The 15,517-nt window shown below is 34.2% G+C and overlaps 1 protein-coding gene across 6 annotated transcripts in view; it reads left to right on the top strand.

Annotated features, from left to right (window-relative positions):
* TRPC1 (transient receptor potential cation channel subfamily C member 1) overlaps positions 1-15,517 on the top strand; it is a 65,021-nt gene that overhangs the window by 12,352 nt on the left and 37,152 nt on the right. For 3 of the 6 annotated variants that reach the window (XM_036877266.2, XM_036877265.2, XM_036877268.2), the window contains 2 exons: positions 4,257-4,358; positions 10,654-10,856. In XM_036877266.2, coding sequence (XP_036733161.2) covers positions 4,257-4,358; positions 10,654-10,856 — 305 coding nt within the window. The remainder of the gene's footprint in view (positions 1-4,256; positions 4,359-10,653; positions 10,857-15,517) is intronic. The other 3 variants (XM_036877267.2, XM_057498264.1, XM_036877269.2) reach the window with 1 other exon arrangement.

The raw sequence follows: 15,517 nt of genomic DNA, 5'->3' as shown, positions 1-15,517 counted from the left end.
TATAGATGTTAGATTTTATAGGACTGAAAACTGAGGCTCATAGACTTTAATGAATTGCCCAAAGTTCTAAAATAAGTAAGGGCAAAACTAAGATTTGAACCTGATCTCTGACAGCAAATCCCATGCTCTTTCCAGTTTACTGTGTTCTGTCTCAGGTTAGTATGTCATATCTATTAATTGACAGGTGTCCAACGCCTTCCATTGGGCATGATTGTCGAAATGAATAAGTAAAACATGATCTGTTCTAAAGGATGTTAAAACTAATTGGACAATTAAAGTGCATATGAATTTCAAATCAGTTAAATAATGCAAAAGTGCCTTTGATAAGTGCTGAGGGGTAATAACTACTTGACCATTGTATATTGCTTTGAGGTTACAAAGTGCTTTCATGTATTTTATCTTCTGTTATACTAGTGGCTCTCAAACTGGATAATTTTGCTCCTTGGGACATTTGGCAATGTTGGAGACATTCTAGGTTTCACTAGGGGGTGGATTACAACTGGCATGTGGTGGGCCGAGGATTGGAACCTGCTAACCATCCTACAGTGCCCAGGACAGCTGCCACAACAAAAAATTACCCAGCCCCAAATGTCAGTAGTGCCACTATTGAGAAACCCTGTTTTATACTTTAACTTTTGTGCTTTACACTAAATGTTTTAGAAGTACAGGAAAGAGGAGATCGCTATGGTTTGGAGCTATCAGGAAAGGTTTCATAAAGGAGTGTCAATTGAGCTCAGCCTTGAAACATTAATAATTCCTAATATTGATACTGTGTTGTGTGCCAGGAACCTTAAATGTATTCACTTCCTTATTCCTCAGAACAGCTACATATACATACTATTATTATCCATTTTTTAGAGGAGGAAACCAGAGTACAGAAAGGTTAAGTAACTTGCCCAAAGTCACTCCATAAATCGTAGACCTGGAAGTGGAATCCAGGTCCTGGCTCCAGAGTCCATGCTTTTACCTACTACCCAGAACTGCTCTCAAAAATATATAGATAGGTTGGGAACAGGGGATGTGCAGGATGTAAAAAAGGCATGTGCAATGTATATTCTTGAAACAGTGAAGCTGACTTAGCCTTTTTGAACAAAATATTTGTGTTGGATAGCAGAGAGAAATAGCTGAAAAATAAGTAATCTAGTGGCTGTGTTCAGTATAGATTAAAAAATGGAAAGTGGGGAAAGCTATAGCTTGGGTTGAGCATTTTTTAATAGTAATCTAGATATGAAGTGGTTAAAGCCTGAGCTGAAATAGTGACTATAAGAATGGCAGGTAGTGGTAGATGTGAGAGATGAAGAAAGAATTGGTAGAAAGTAGTGCATGTTGAAATTTGGAGGGAGAATTGAGAAGGACTCCAAGATGATTTGGAAATCTTAAACATGGGTGACTGGGAGAAGAATGAAAGAAAAACAGGAAGTTGAGAGAGAAGTCAAGCTTGGGGCAGAGAAATGTGAATTCTAGTTTTATTAGCCTTGTTTATTTTGGGGATGCCAGACAGTGTCCAGTGGATAGTTACAGATGAAGATGACGTCTCTAGGGAGAGGTCAGTCTTGATATGGGGATGATTACTGACATTGTGAGAGTGGTGCAGTCACAGAAAAGAGCAAAACGACTGGTGCTGATTCTTAGGAAGCACCTACATTAACAGTGAGCATTAGAAGGAAAGAGTTTCATTAAAGGAGTTGGGCTAGTGCAGTGTTGTAAAAACCAAGAAAACTAGTTTTACTATATGCCTTAGAAATCAAAGAAAATTAGGAGGTATGAAGGGCCACTGGATTTTGAAACTCTTGCAGCAGTAGTTAGTGAAAATAATATGCATAGATTTGAGAAGTTTGACAAAGTGAGATGAAGAAAATTTGAATGATAAGAGGAAGATAGGATCAAGTCAAGTTAGCAAAGAGTGAAGAAGTATTTTGTGTTTTGGGAGGTAGGGGCTAGGCTGATATTTCTGTGAATGAAGGACCAAGGTCCTATAGAAGGCAGAATAGCCTTAAGTGGAATACCAAGGTGGAAAATTTAGTTTTGGAATGTAAGTAGTTTCTTACTCTGAGTTTAGAGGAAAGAGTATGGGAATTGTTGAAAAGACAAATTCTGAGGTGAGAAAGAAGATAGTGACCTCATTAATATGTAACAAGTATATGTATTAAACAGATTTTAATAAGGAATTGTCAAATATCTGTGAGAAATTGGGAAGCAAAACTAATGACATTTTATGTACCTATAAATATTTCTAGAATTCATTTAAAACATTTTTTTTTCTTTCAGAACTGCTGCCTTTGATTTATCAGATAACATACCATTTGTGCAGAATAAAGAATAACTCAGTGGTAACTGCTTATTTATGTGACTTTTTTATATACTTATTTTTATACCTGAAGCTTATCCTTTTAAGCATTGAAAGATTTAACATAAATCTTTATTCTTTTCTAAATAGTGTATCTGAATATAATTTAATTTTACCACTGTAAGTGGGAATCATTGAGAATGTAATCATTGTACTTTTCTTCATATAGTCTGAAACTATTAACATGTTTTTAAATTATTTTTAACATTAAATGGCTTCAGACTGCTAAGTATTGATAGTGATTTTGCTACTTTTCAATGGTCAATTACTAGCAATTTTTTCTTTCCTTCTCCCTCCTTTGTTGGTTTTTATGTAGTTGTTCCCTTTCTGAGTAAAGACCTGAAGGGTACTTGGGGAAAGCCAGATATCCATCGTTTATAGACAACTCCAAGTCCGTGTGGTTGAGGCAGATCCCTCTGGTAAATAAGGCCCAAGAGTTTAGTTTGTGACATTTTGATATGTTTTTTGTTTTTTTTTAATTTGCAGCTGGATCCATGGCTGTGTTTCAGATGGTTGGGATTGCCTGGTGTTTTATTTTGAGAGTAGTGGCATTACTATAGTTAGCTTTATGAGTTAAAATTAGAAATGATAAATGAAATGTTTAGTAGCAATGAGCAACATGAACTTTTGTTTTTTTGTTTTTTGCTTCACCTGACCAAGTGTCATAAAAACTAAAGAGCAATGCTTGCAAAGCAAAAGAAAATAATGCTGGACTAAAGAATAGGCTACAGTCCAGTGAACCCTTAATGTTTTAAAGGATAAAATAATTAAAATTCCCCTCAAGGTGAAGAGTTTTTCCTGTGGTAATAGGTGGTTCCACAGGTTGAATGTTGTCCCAACCCTTTCTTTAGGGTGCTTAGCCCTATTTTGAGACATCTAGATAAAATCTGCCATTTCTAGTCTTATTTTTGACCATCTAAAGTGGATGAAAGCTTTATTCTTTTCAGATACAAAGAATATTAAAGATCTGATGTTTCATTTTCAAGAGAGAATGTTGATTTAAATAAAGATTATAACAGTTAAAAAATGTACAGATTAAAAATAATCAGGACATCGTCTTAAAATAAATTATTATTTATACCCATGTTTCCCTTCTGCCTTTACAGTTTTCTTGAAACAAAACAAAAAGAAACCCAACAACTTGATGTCACGGTTGCCAGGTATCCTAATAGGACTGGGGACTTCGTTACAGAGCTGAGAAGTCCCCATTTCCTCAGCTGGTTACTTTTTCCTCCTGTCAAAGTTGGAGCTTCAAAATGAGCTCTCATTTAGAAGTAAAACTCTAAAGTGACTTCTCTCTCCTGTATCCAAGGACTTCAGGAGCCTACTTCTTTGTGGTTTTACTTGATAAGGTTGCTGATATTAATGTCACATTTGTACCATTTCAGTCAGCCGTTTATGTTTTAAAGAGGAGAACAGAGCTCTTTGCTCTGTTCACATATTTTCCTTTCTCCCCTCTCCTTTCCTTATAGTTGTGTTAGCGATCATTTTTCCTATACTGAACACAGTCCTTTGTAGTAGTAGTCCTTGGCAGTTTCTTTTATGGATTTGGAATGTTAAGATTCTTTTGGTCCACAGTTCAAGAATAAAGATCTTGAAAAAAAATATCAACTTTAAATACTGCATGGATCAGCACTATTCAATTAATAAATCCTTCTATCAAGCTGTCATTATTTTACCAACTCATGAAGTGAAACCAGATCAGAAACGTGTGTTGCGGTGCACAGAAGTACTGCTTAGGCAAGCAAATGTACTATTTGGACAGTCTTAAATTTTTTGAAAATTCGATATTACTGTACATAATACATTTTAGATTTTTAAAAAGAAACTTTTATTTATGAATTAGTAAAAATAAATAGTTTTACCTTTTTATCCTCCATTTTCATTTTTAACCTTTTTTTTTTTAAAGTCCGCAGATGCACTTTTGGTGGCAATCGACTCTGAAGTAGTGGGAGCTGTTGATATACTACTTAATCATCGACCAAAACGATCATCAAGACCAACTATAGTAGTTAGTACTCTTAAATATTTATTAATTTGGATTTTTAAACCAAAATAGATCTCCTGCCCCATTGCCATTTTTTTCTTCCAAATTTATTTTGTTTTAAAGAAATAAAATTTTTTTTAACTCTGTAAAAATATTGCTTTAGAGTAAGTAGACACTTGCAAGAATAATATTGCTTTCAGGAAACCTTTTTAAAATTAGCGATAATTACATAATTTTGTCAGTGTGGACCAGTTTTTTAGTTTGGAACATTGTCCGGGTTAAGAATAAAAATACAGATTAGTTTACAGATAGATTTAAGAATTAAATATAAATAATGAAATCATAATACTGGAAGAAAATGTAGGTGAATATTTAACTGGTTGGGAATGGGAGGACTTTCTAAAGATAAAAGCAGGGGACGAAAAAGCACAGTGGCATAGCCTTTTGGCTATATACAAGTTACACTTCTGGAATTGACACATCAGGCAAAATTTAGAAAGCAGTTGGATAACTGAAAAAATATATTTTCAGCATATATCACAAATTCATAATATTAGACAAATTGATGAAAAACACCAAAATCAGAAAAGAATGTACAAAATATTAAATATCACTTATAATCAAATACAAGATACTAATTTTTGCTTATCAAATTAGCAAAGATTTTTTAAAAACGACAGTAATGAAGTAGTACAGTCTCAAATACTCTGGTAGGGAGGATATTGTGGAAAGCAGTTTGGAAGGGTATTGTCATAAACAAGAAGGATGTTCATATTTTTAAACCTTGTCCTTCCTCCTTTAAGAACTTATCAAGGAAATGGTCAGAAATATAGACAAAAATATTCATTATAATCTTATCTGTAGCAATGGAAAACCCATGTTACACAAGCTAAACATCCCCCAAAACAGTCATACCTTGTAGATATAACAGCTTTGGTTCCAGACCACTGCAATGAAGTGAATAGTGCAATAAAGCAAGTTAAATGAATTTTTAAATTTTCCAGTGCATATAGAAGTTATGTTTACTCTTAACTGAAGTCTGTTAAGTATGAATAGCATTATGTCTAAAAAATGATGTATATTACTTAGTTTAAAAATACTTGATTGCTAAAAAAATGCTAACCATCATCTGAGCTTCCAGTAACTCACAATCTTTTTCCTGCTAGAGGATCTTCCCTTGATGTTAATAGCTACTGAATGATCAGGGGTAATGGTTGCTGAAGGCTGGAGTGGCTGTGGCAACGTCTTAAAATAAGACAGCGGTGAAGTTTGCCACACCGATTGACTCTTCCTTTCACCAACAATTTCTCTGTAGCATGGGATATTGTTTAGTAGCATTTCACCCACAGTAGAATGTCTTTCAGAATTTGAGTCAATCCTCTGAAGCCCTGCCACTGCTTTTAACTAAGTTTAGATAATATTCAGAATCTTGTTATCATTTCAGCAGTCTTCACAGCATCTTACTATAAGTAGGTTCCATCTCAAGATTTCCTTCTTCATCCATAAGAAGCAACTCCTCATCCATTCAAGTTTTATCATGACATTGCAGCAATTCAGTCACGTCTTGAGGCTCGACTTCTAATTCTAGCTCTCTTCCTGTGTCCAACATCTGCAGTTACTTCCTCTACTGAAGTTGTGAATCTCTCAAAGTCATCTGTGAGAGCTGGTATCAACTTTTTCCAAACTCCAGTTAATATTGATAGTTTGCCCTCTTCCCATGAATCATAAATGTTCTTAATGACATCTAGAATGGTGAATCCTTACCAGAAGGTTTTCAATTGGATTTTGCCCAGATCCATCAGGGAAATAATAATCTATGGCAGCTATAGATTTACAAAGTGTCATTGTTAAATGATAAGACTTGAAAGTTGAAATGACTCCTTGATTCATGGGCCACAGAATGGATGTTGTGTTAGCAGGCACGAAAACAACATTCATCTCTTTGTACATCTCTGTCAGAGCTCTTGGGTGACTGATGTATTGTCAATGAGCAGTCATATTTTGAAAGGAGTCTATTTTCTGAGCATTAGGTCTCGAGAGTGGGCTTAGAATATTCACTAAACCATGTTGTAAACAAATGTGCTATCATCCAGGCTTTGTTCTTCCGTTTAGAGAGCACAGGCAGAGGTTTAACACAGTTTGGAAGGGTTCTAGGATTTTCAAAATTATCAATGAGCATTGGCTTCAGCTTGAAGTCACCAGCTGTATTAACCCCTGAAAGAGAATGAGCTATCCTTTGAGACTTTGAAGCCAGGCATTGACTTCTTCTCTCTAGCTATGAAAGTCCTAGATGGCATCTTCTTACAATAGAAGACTGTTTCATGTACATTGAAAACCTGTTGGGTGTAGCCACCTTCACGAATGATCTGAACTACATCTTCTGGATAACTTGCTGCACCTTCTCCATCAGCACTTGGTGCTTCACCGTGCACTTTGGTGTTATGGAGGTGGCTTCTTTCCTTAGACCTCATGAACTGACCTCTGCTGGCTTCACACTTTTCTTCCTCAGCCTTCTCAGTTCTCCCAGCCTTTACAGAATTGAAGAGAGTTAGGGTCTTGCTCTGAATAAGGCTTTGGCTTAAGGGAATGTTGTGGCTGGTTTGATCTTCTCTCCAGACCACTCATACTTTCTCCACCTCAGCAATAAGGCTGTTTTGCTTCCTTGTCATTTGTGTGTTCACCGTAGGAGTGCTTCTAATTTCCGTCAAGAACTTCTTTGCATTCACCACTTGATTAACTGTTTGGCACAGGAGGCCTATCATGAATTCAGCCTGCCTTGACTTTTGACATGCCTTCCTCACTAGGCTTAATCTTGTCTAACTTTTGATTTAACGTGAAAGATGTGCAACTCTTCCTTTCATTGTAGAGGCCATTGCAGGGTTATTAATTGGCTTAATTTCAGTATTGTGTCTCAGGGAATAGGGAAGCCTGAGGAGAGGGAGAGAGATAGGGGACACATACAGCATTTGGCAATTGAGTTCACCATCTTATATGGGTGCAGTTTGTGGCACTGCATAACAATTAAAATAGTAACATCAAAGATCACTGATCACAGATCACCCTAACAAATATAATAATTTGTTGGAATATTGCAACAGTTAACTGAAATGTGACACAGAGACACAAAGTGAGCAAATGCTATTGGAAAAATGGCTCTGATAGACTTGCTCTCTGCAAGGTTGCCATAATCCTTCAGTTTGTAAAAAACACAGTTTCTGGGAAGTGCAGTAAAGTGAAGCTCAATAAAACGAGGTATGCCTATAGAGGATTGGAAATGTAAGTAATTACATATATGTTAAAATGGTTTTTTAAAAAAATATTTAGGAACATGGAAAAATATGTACAGGACGTTAAAAAAGTGGATAGTAAATGGTACATATATGATGCAAGGTTAAAAATATGCATAGAAAAGGAACTATATGGAAATGTAGAAAAACAGCAGGCATCTGAGTACCAAATTAAGGTTACTTTTTCTTACTCTTTATTTTTCCTTATTGCTTTTGTAATTAGAAAGATAGTCAGTAATAAATGAACTCTATTTTAAAAATTAGATATTTGTTGTATATCAAAATTTTTTAATTGTGACATTCATTATTGGTGAGCAGTGTAAATAACTGCTATGAGTGTAAACTGGCTCTACACAGAAGAAAAATACTGTTTTAGAAAGAATTATAAATTGGTGCAGATTATCTGCCATTATGTGAGAACAATGAGTTCTACTAAATTGTATACTTTATGATATATTAACTGAAACATTTTACTGGTACTTAGACTATTACAAAGTTTGTGTAAGTGTGACTTTAGGAAATAGTACCAAGTGGTTTAAGTGGTGGTCAGAAACCAACAGGAACCAGAGAAAAGAACCAAGAATATAGCTCATGTCCAAAGAATCAGAACTCTCTAGAATCCTATTCAATTTTCTGTTAATTATCCTACAGTTACTGTTACATTTTGTATTCCATCTTCTAGCCTTTTAAGCCATTTACTTTCTTGAGGGAGAGGGTGGGGTGTAGTGTGCCAAAGTATTGGAGCAGCTGACTTTATTTCCTCACCATTGACACTATGAACTGAATCTTGAGTTATAACCTGGGGCAGTCTTCACCTACTCAGTGAAAGACCACTTTCTACTTTATCTCTAACAAAAAAAAGCCTTTGCTTGAATATTTCAGTACCACAAGATCACATTTTAGCAGGTCTGTTATTTCTAGAATGGCAATGTCAAATATTTTTATATACTTTTTTTTTTTACCATTTCAGTGAGTTCATTCTATATTCTTGGCTTGTTAAAACTGTCTTGATACATTTCGACTTTGAACTATGTTTTTCTTAATAGTATGTATATTATATAATAAACAATGAAATTATGAATTTTAATCTTATCTATGTCCAATAGTGTTTTTCATATAGCTCAGTATGTTCCATAGGAAAAATGAGGACCAATTTTCTCTTACATGATTAAGTATAATTTTCTCTTTATAACCAGTAGTAAGGGGAGAAATGGCTTGATTTTTATTTTTTTATATTTTTTCTGTAATTTTAAAATAAATTAATTTGAAGCCCCAATAAATAAATGGGAATATACATTTATAAATATATAAAAGAGACAAAAAATAAGTTTTTAATTAAAACCATTAAGACTTACCAGCAATCAAAGTAAATTAATATTTCATGATAGTTTTTTTCACTGATTAATTGGGAGTTACTATGCCCAGTATTGGTGAATAAACCTCAAGTGTTAAATGAGTACATTCCAATATTATTGGTGATAGAAACTGTTTAAAAGGACTCTGATAATATGAGCTTCAAAACTGTTTATGGTCTTTAGATTTATAACCACTTCAGGGGTCCCATGTTAGCTAAATAATCCTTAATTTCCATAAAACTGTATTTATAATGATGTTTGTGATAGTGTTATTTATTTATTTTATTTTATTTTTTTCAGATACAGTGTTATTTAAATAAACCAAATAAAATATCTTGAACATAGGTTCTATGAACTTCATTAACTTGCATGCAGAATTCTTCCTGTACATAATTTTTTTTTTTCTGGAAGATTCTGGCCTTTAGCTTTATGGGATCATTAAAAGGGTCCTTGATCTTCAAAACAGTAAGGACTGTTGTTTTTAATCATTGATGCTGAATCATCTATGCCAAAGATGTCCTCAAAATGGATGTGGACCAGAAGAAAAAACTGTTAACTGTTTTTAGGTAGTAGGAATATGGGTACTTTAATTCTTTCTGCTTTTCTATATTTTTCAGATATTTTATAATGTGTGTACACTACTTTTATGATGTTAATAAATAATACAAAAAAATATGTGAACTTGATGAGCTTATGCTATGGAACCAAACAACTCTCAGATAAACCTCTGTAAAAAAGTGAGAAGTATTGGGAAGAATATGCAATAGTCATAAAATAGTCAACCTTTTTATTTAATCCTGATTCTTTATTTACTAACGTTTCTTTCCTCATATTATGCCATCACCAGGCCCATGAGCCCATGTAGTGAAAGGAGCTCAGACTCCAGAGCAATTCAAACCTAGGTTCTGATCTGCAGTACACAACTGTTTTGTGTAGCTTGGGCACATTAACTTCTCTGAGCCTCAGTTTCTTCATGGAGATTATAATGCTCAATTTTGCAGACTATTGTGGGGATTAAATGAGATGGTAGATGTAAAGTGCCTAATAGTTCCAGGAGTCATTAAATAGTAACTCAACTATGATTGTTAGTGTTCTGTGCATTTGTGACAAGAAGTAGTAAAGGTAATGATTGGGAATATTAGAGACTATAGAAATGAAGAATGCTTCCTATTTGCTTATCCTTTTCAAGTAGCTGCGTTGCTGTCAAGTGACAAGGTTTGCCATAGGGGCAGAATTTATAAGGTTTTTCCTCATGCATTTATACTGTGCCTAATTTTTAACATTTCTTTTTTTCCCATTATATCCTTTTTGTAAAATTCTTGTTCTTTATCCTTGTCATGCATATTTCTATAGTCTTGTGGAAATGAAGACACTTTGCCTAAAGTATTTCTCTAGATAGCATCACACTTCTTTGTTAGGAAAACAGAACTTAGTTGTGTGAATGTTTCCTATTGAAGATTTGTCTGTCATGATTATATTGCATCAATTAATTAAGGTTAAGTTTTGAGGTTTCAAAAAATAATTCAGTCCTAGTGAAATATCTATCATATGCCTTAAAGTAATTATTACGTTGTTTATGCCTTCTGATTTCATTTCATTCTTCACATCAAAAGATAAATGTGGTTCTTTTGTAGTCACAAATAATAACCTTTGGATATTTATATAAATATTTTCCAGAAACTAATGGAGCGAATTCAGAATCCTGAGTATTCAACAACTATGGATGTTGCACCTGTCATTTTAGCTGCTCATCATAACAACTATGAAATACTTACAATGTTGTTAAAACAGGATGTATCTCTACCCAAGCCCCATGCAGTTGGCTGTGAATGCACACTGTGTTCTGCAAAAAACAAAAAGGACAGTCTCCGACATTCCAGGTTAGATAATTAAGATTTTGATAAATAGACATGTGATGCAAAAAGGTATAGTCAGTGAAGCTTTTTTTGTTGTTCTATGTAGCTTTCAAGAAATATGGTACTGAGATGTCTTATAAAAGCCAAACCGCTAGCTCCTTTGCTTAATATGAGTTCTGCATTTTTTAGAAATGTTTACTAAATGAGGAATAATTAGGAAATTTCTTTGAATTATGAGTAAGTTTTATGTCATATTCCTGCTGATGGGGGATGGGAACCCTCTGTTTTTTAGAATGAGTTTATTAATCTAAGAGAATTTCCAAGTAGTAGAAAGGGTGGAAAAAAATACTTCCTGTCTTATTTATAAGGAAACAAAGATTATTTTCTACCTAACTAAATATTCAACCTGTTTTGTCCCTCCCCCTCTCATACAATATTTCAGTCTTTTCTGTTTCCGTTCGCCCCCTTAAAAAATACTAACAACAACTGAGGAGTGAATGAACAAGATAGTACACCATCTCAGACAGTTTGTGCAAGATCATACACATGGGCATGTTGTATGTACGGTATATGGTTCTGGGCTAGACTTGAGAATCCAATTTTCAGCATAAGCCTTTATATAGAGACACATACATACACACACATGCACACAATACAATCTATATAGTCATCAAATATAGTTGAAATAGTATCAAGTGTAACATTGTGGAAGATGCTGTCTGGAAGTCCTGGGCAGCCTGCTGACAAGCTGTTATTTTATTTTTTTTAAGTTTTGTTTTCTATTAAATTATCATTGATATACAATCTTATGAAGGTTTCACATGAGCAACATTGTGGTTACTACATTTACCCATATTATCCAGTCCCCACACACACTGCATTGCAGTCACTGTCCATCAGCATAGTAAGATGCTGTAGAGTCACTATTTGCTGACAAGCTGTTTTTATAGTATATGAAACTAGCTTTAAAGCTACAAACCATCTACCATCACTTCTTCCTCACCGTAAGGACAAATCTTTGGTAGACTGACAGTCACAAGTCCATAAATTGGGAGAGTCTCCTGGGAGGCAATGTAGTGTTTATTTGCAGAAGTTGAACTGATAATTTTCTATTTTCAAGTCTATTTTACAACGAAATCTATGTTGCTCTTTGATAAGATCTGGTTGAAAGCTGTGGTTATATCATTTACAGTTTAGTTTTTAAATGACTGGTCTGTAAAATGACAAGAAGAAATGATCTATAAGATTTATTCTAGTTTTAGATAAGTAGTGACTCTGTAGCATCTTACTACGCTGATGGAAAGTGACTATAATGGGGAATGTGGTGGGGACTTGATAATGGGGGGAATCTAGTAAACACAATGTTGGTCATGTGATTGTATATTAATGATAGCAAAAAAAATTCACTCTTAAAAAAAAAGATTTCTTCTAGTTTTAAAGTCCTTTATTGATATTAAATATAAATATTTTCCAAATAGCATGCTTGTTAAATATGTATGTAATTAAAGCAGTGGGGCGGTGGGGGGTTGGGGCTGGAGAGAACACTTAACCTGGCTTGGTTTGAGTGGGGAAAAGGTTGTTCTGGAAGCATTTAGGAGCTTTGGCTTGAGTTCAGTCTTTAAGTAAAGAGTAAGAATTAAAAGGTGATAGGGTTTTACACGGGAAGTACAGTATGTGATTGTGGTTTATTTAGGCAGTTGCAAATAGTTTAACATACTTGCAGGAGGTTGAGAGAGTTTATTATTGATGTTTGAGAAAACAACAATAGCAAATGTCAAAGGGCCCTGACAAAAGTCATTTCTAAGAATTGCTAAGGAGACTAACAAAATGAGTAAAAAGGAATATGAATAAAGATTTCAGTGAAGTTGAAGAGCCAGTGTATTGGTAAGGCAGTGAGGAAATCTACATTTATAAGTTACTAGTTTTAAATGTCAGAGATGTTGCAGTTCCAGGTGATGATAAGGTCTAGGCGTAATCATCTTAAACAGGATAGGGACGGGTAATGGACCTTTATAATTTAGAAAAACATTTTCAGTAATGCAGTTGTTGTGATTTGGTCCTACTGTCTCCTGATCAATCTAAGGGTTAATTGGGGAATGCATTCAGAGTTGCAGCCATTTCTCAAAAGTTCCTTGTGTTTTTCTTTTAACCAAACTTTCCGATAGCTCTGAGTTCTAGGACTTCTAAAAAAATGTCTTTTTACTAAACTTTCTGATGTTCTCCACACACACCTAATTTTTTAGTTAGCCAGAGATCTGTGGAAAGAGCTTATATGAGCCTTCCTATGGCTTTTCTCATTTCCAAGATCTCTCTATTAAATTTCTGGTTAGTCCACTATTTGCTCAGCTCAGACTGCGTGTTCGGCCTTTACAAAGCTGCAGGTTTTGCCTGTTTGTCTCCACCAAGTCCAGCCCTTTCAGCCAGCAGAGTCATTGTTTTTGTCTCCCACAAAATTAATTTTTTTTCCCTTTTGGGCATAGTGGTACAGGTTTACCAGCTTCTGGCTGAAAAATTTATTTCTCATTGGGCCAGTTCTGTCAGGGCAGAGGTGGTTAAAGTAGCCTCAGGCAAGAAGGCTACAGAATCCAGCTGTTCTTGCCTGAAGCCCTGGCAGCTTTTCAATAATTGATTCTCAATAGATAATTTCTGGTGACCTGAAATGGTTGATTTTTTAAAATAATTTTGTCTATTTTTATGAATTTTTTATGTAGTGGGATCACTGATCTCTTCATATCACTGTTACTTCTCATAGTCTTTTAAATACCAAAAATCGTAGATTTTATAAATTGAGCAACCTCATTATTTGTCAGATTAAGTCTAAATGTTTTCCATACAGTGGCACTTCATTATTACTCCAGCACAATTGGTTGCCATTATTATTGGCAGTCACCCTTGCTGTACATTTTGTCATTAATCCTTAGTATATTTTGAGATATGATAATATGTAGGTTAATACAAAGTCATTTTTAAACAATCTAATAAAATTAATATAGACATTGATGGAAACAAAGATAAGTTGCTTAACTATATACATAATTTTCTCAAGTCTTTTGGCAGTTTTAGTGTAAGTAAATACTTGTTAGAAATCCTTACAGATAATTGTACTTGTTAACTTAATAGCTAGATTGTAACTAGATTTCATAAATACTGTTTTCTTAAAAATACAATACAGGATCTATTTTTGTATCTAAGACATGAAACATAGGTAAATAAGGCTATTTCCATAAATTTGTTTAGATTTCAATATAGAAAAATTCTATTTCAAACAAAGTAAAAAGACAAACTGAAAAAGTATTTAAAACACTTTTGACTAGCAGAAGGCAAATTTCTTTGATATGTTAAGAGATCTTACAAATTCATAAATTAAAAATAAAGATAAAGTGAACCCTTGTAACACTGTTGGTGGGGTTGCAAATTGGTGCAGCTGCTCTGGAAAGCAGTATGGAGGTTTCTCAAAAAACTGAAAATAGAAATGCCATATGACGACAGAGCAATTACACTTCTGGGAATTTATCCAAAGAAAACAAAATCACTAATCTGAAAGGATACATGCATTCCTATGTTTATCGCAGCATTATCTGCAATAGCCAAAATATGGAAACAATATAAATGTCCATTGAAAGATGAATGGGTAAAAAAGGTGGTACATACAAAGGGCTATTAGCCAAAAAAAAGAGTGAAATCTTGCCATTTGCGATAATATGGATGGACCTAGAGGGTACTATGCTAAGTGAAATGTCAGACAGAAAAAAACAAGCATCATATAACTTCACTTATCTATGGATTCTAAGAAAAAAAACAAATGAACAAACAAAACTGAAATAGACTCAAACACAGAGAACAGACTGGTAGTTGCCATAGCAGAGGGAGGAGTGGGGATGGGTGAAATATTTAATGGTGGAGAAAAAAAAGTAGAAAGAATGTTTGATGTCTCAACCTGGGTGATGGTTACATGAGTGTATACACGTGTTAAAAGTCATCAAGCTGTACACTAAGATTTGTGCATTTTTATTGTATGTACCCTAATAAAAATTTTTTTTAAGACTTAGGTAAAAGAGAAAAAAGACTTAGAAAAAAATAAACAATTTACAGGAAAAATAGACTAATGGAAATGAACAGGCTGTTTACAGAGGTATAATAGTAGTAAATATGAAGGGATGCTTAAGCTTCTAAAGAAATTCACGGTATAACTCTAAAATTCCATTTTTCATCCATTAGAGTGGCACAGTATTAATGAAGATGTGGGGGAAAATGAGCTCTCCTATTGTTAGTGCTTTTGAAACATCTATCAGAGTTTAAAATACACATGCCATTTTATCTGGCAGTTCTAACTGTGCAAAGGATCTGTGAACTAAAGAATATTTATTGCTGCATTATTTTTAGAAGTAAAAAACTAGAAGCAATCTCAGTTTCCATTGCTGTAGATCTGAGAGACCACCATCAAATGGATAACTATCCAGTTTTAGAAAATAATGAGATGACTATATGTAGTGACCTAGAAAGAGTTGTATCTTTACATACATGTCTGATTATATTTGTGTGTGAATAGAAAATATTGGGAAGGATATTCACAGTTCTCTGAAGTGTGACTATCTTTGAGGAGTAGAATGGTAGAAGGAGAATTGGAAAGTGTCATGATTCTAAACTGCTTGCTTTTTTTTATAACAAGCATGTATTAAATTTAT

The sequence above is a fragment of the Manis pentadactyla genome, chromosome 1, assembly GCF_030020395.1.
Source record: "Manis pentadactyla isolate mManPen7 chromosome 1, mManPen7.hap1, whole genome shotgun sequence".
NCBI lineage: Eukaryota > Metazoa > Chordata > Mammalia > Pholidota > Manidae > Manis > Manis pentadactyla.
Note: the sequence above shows the minus strand (reverse complement) of the source record. Positions and strands in the feature narration are given on the sequence as shown.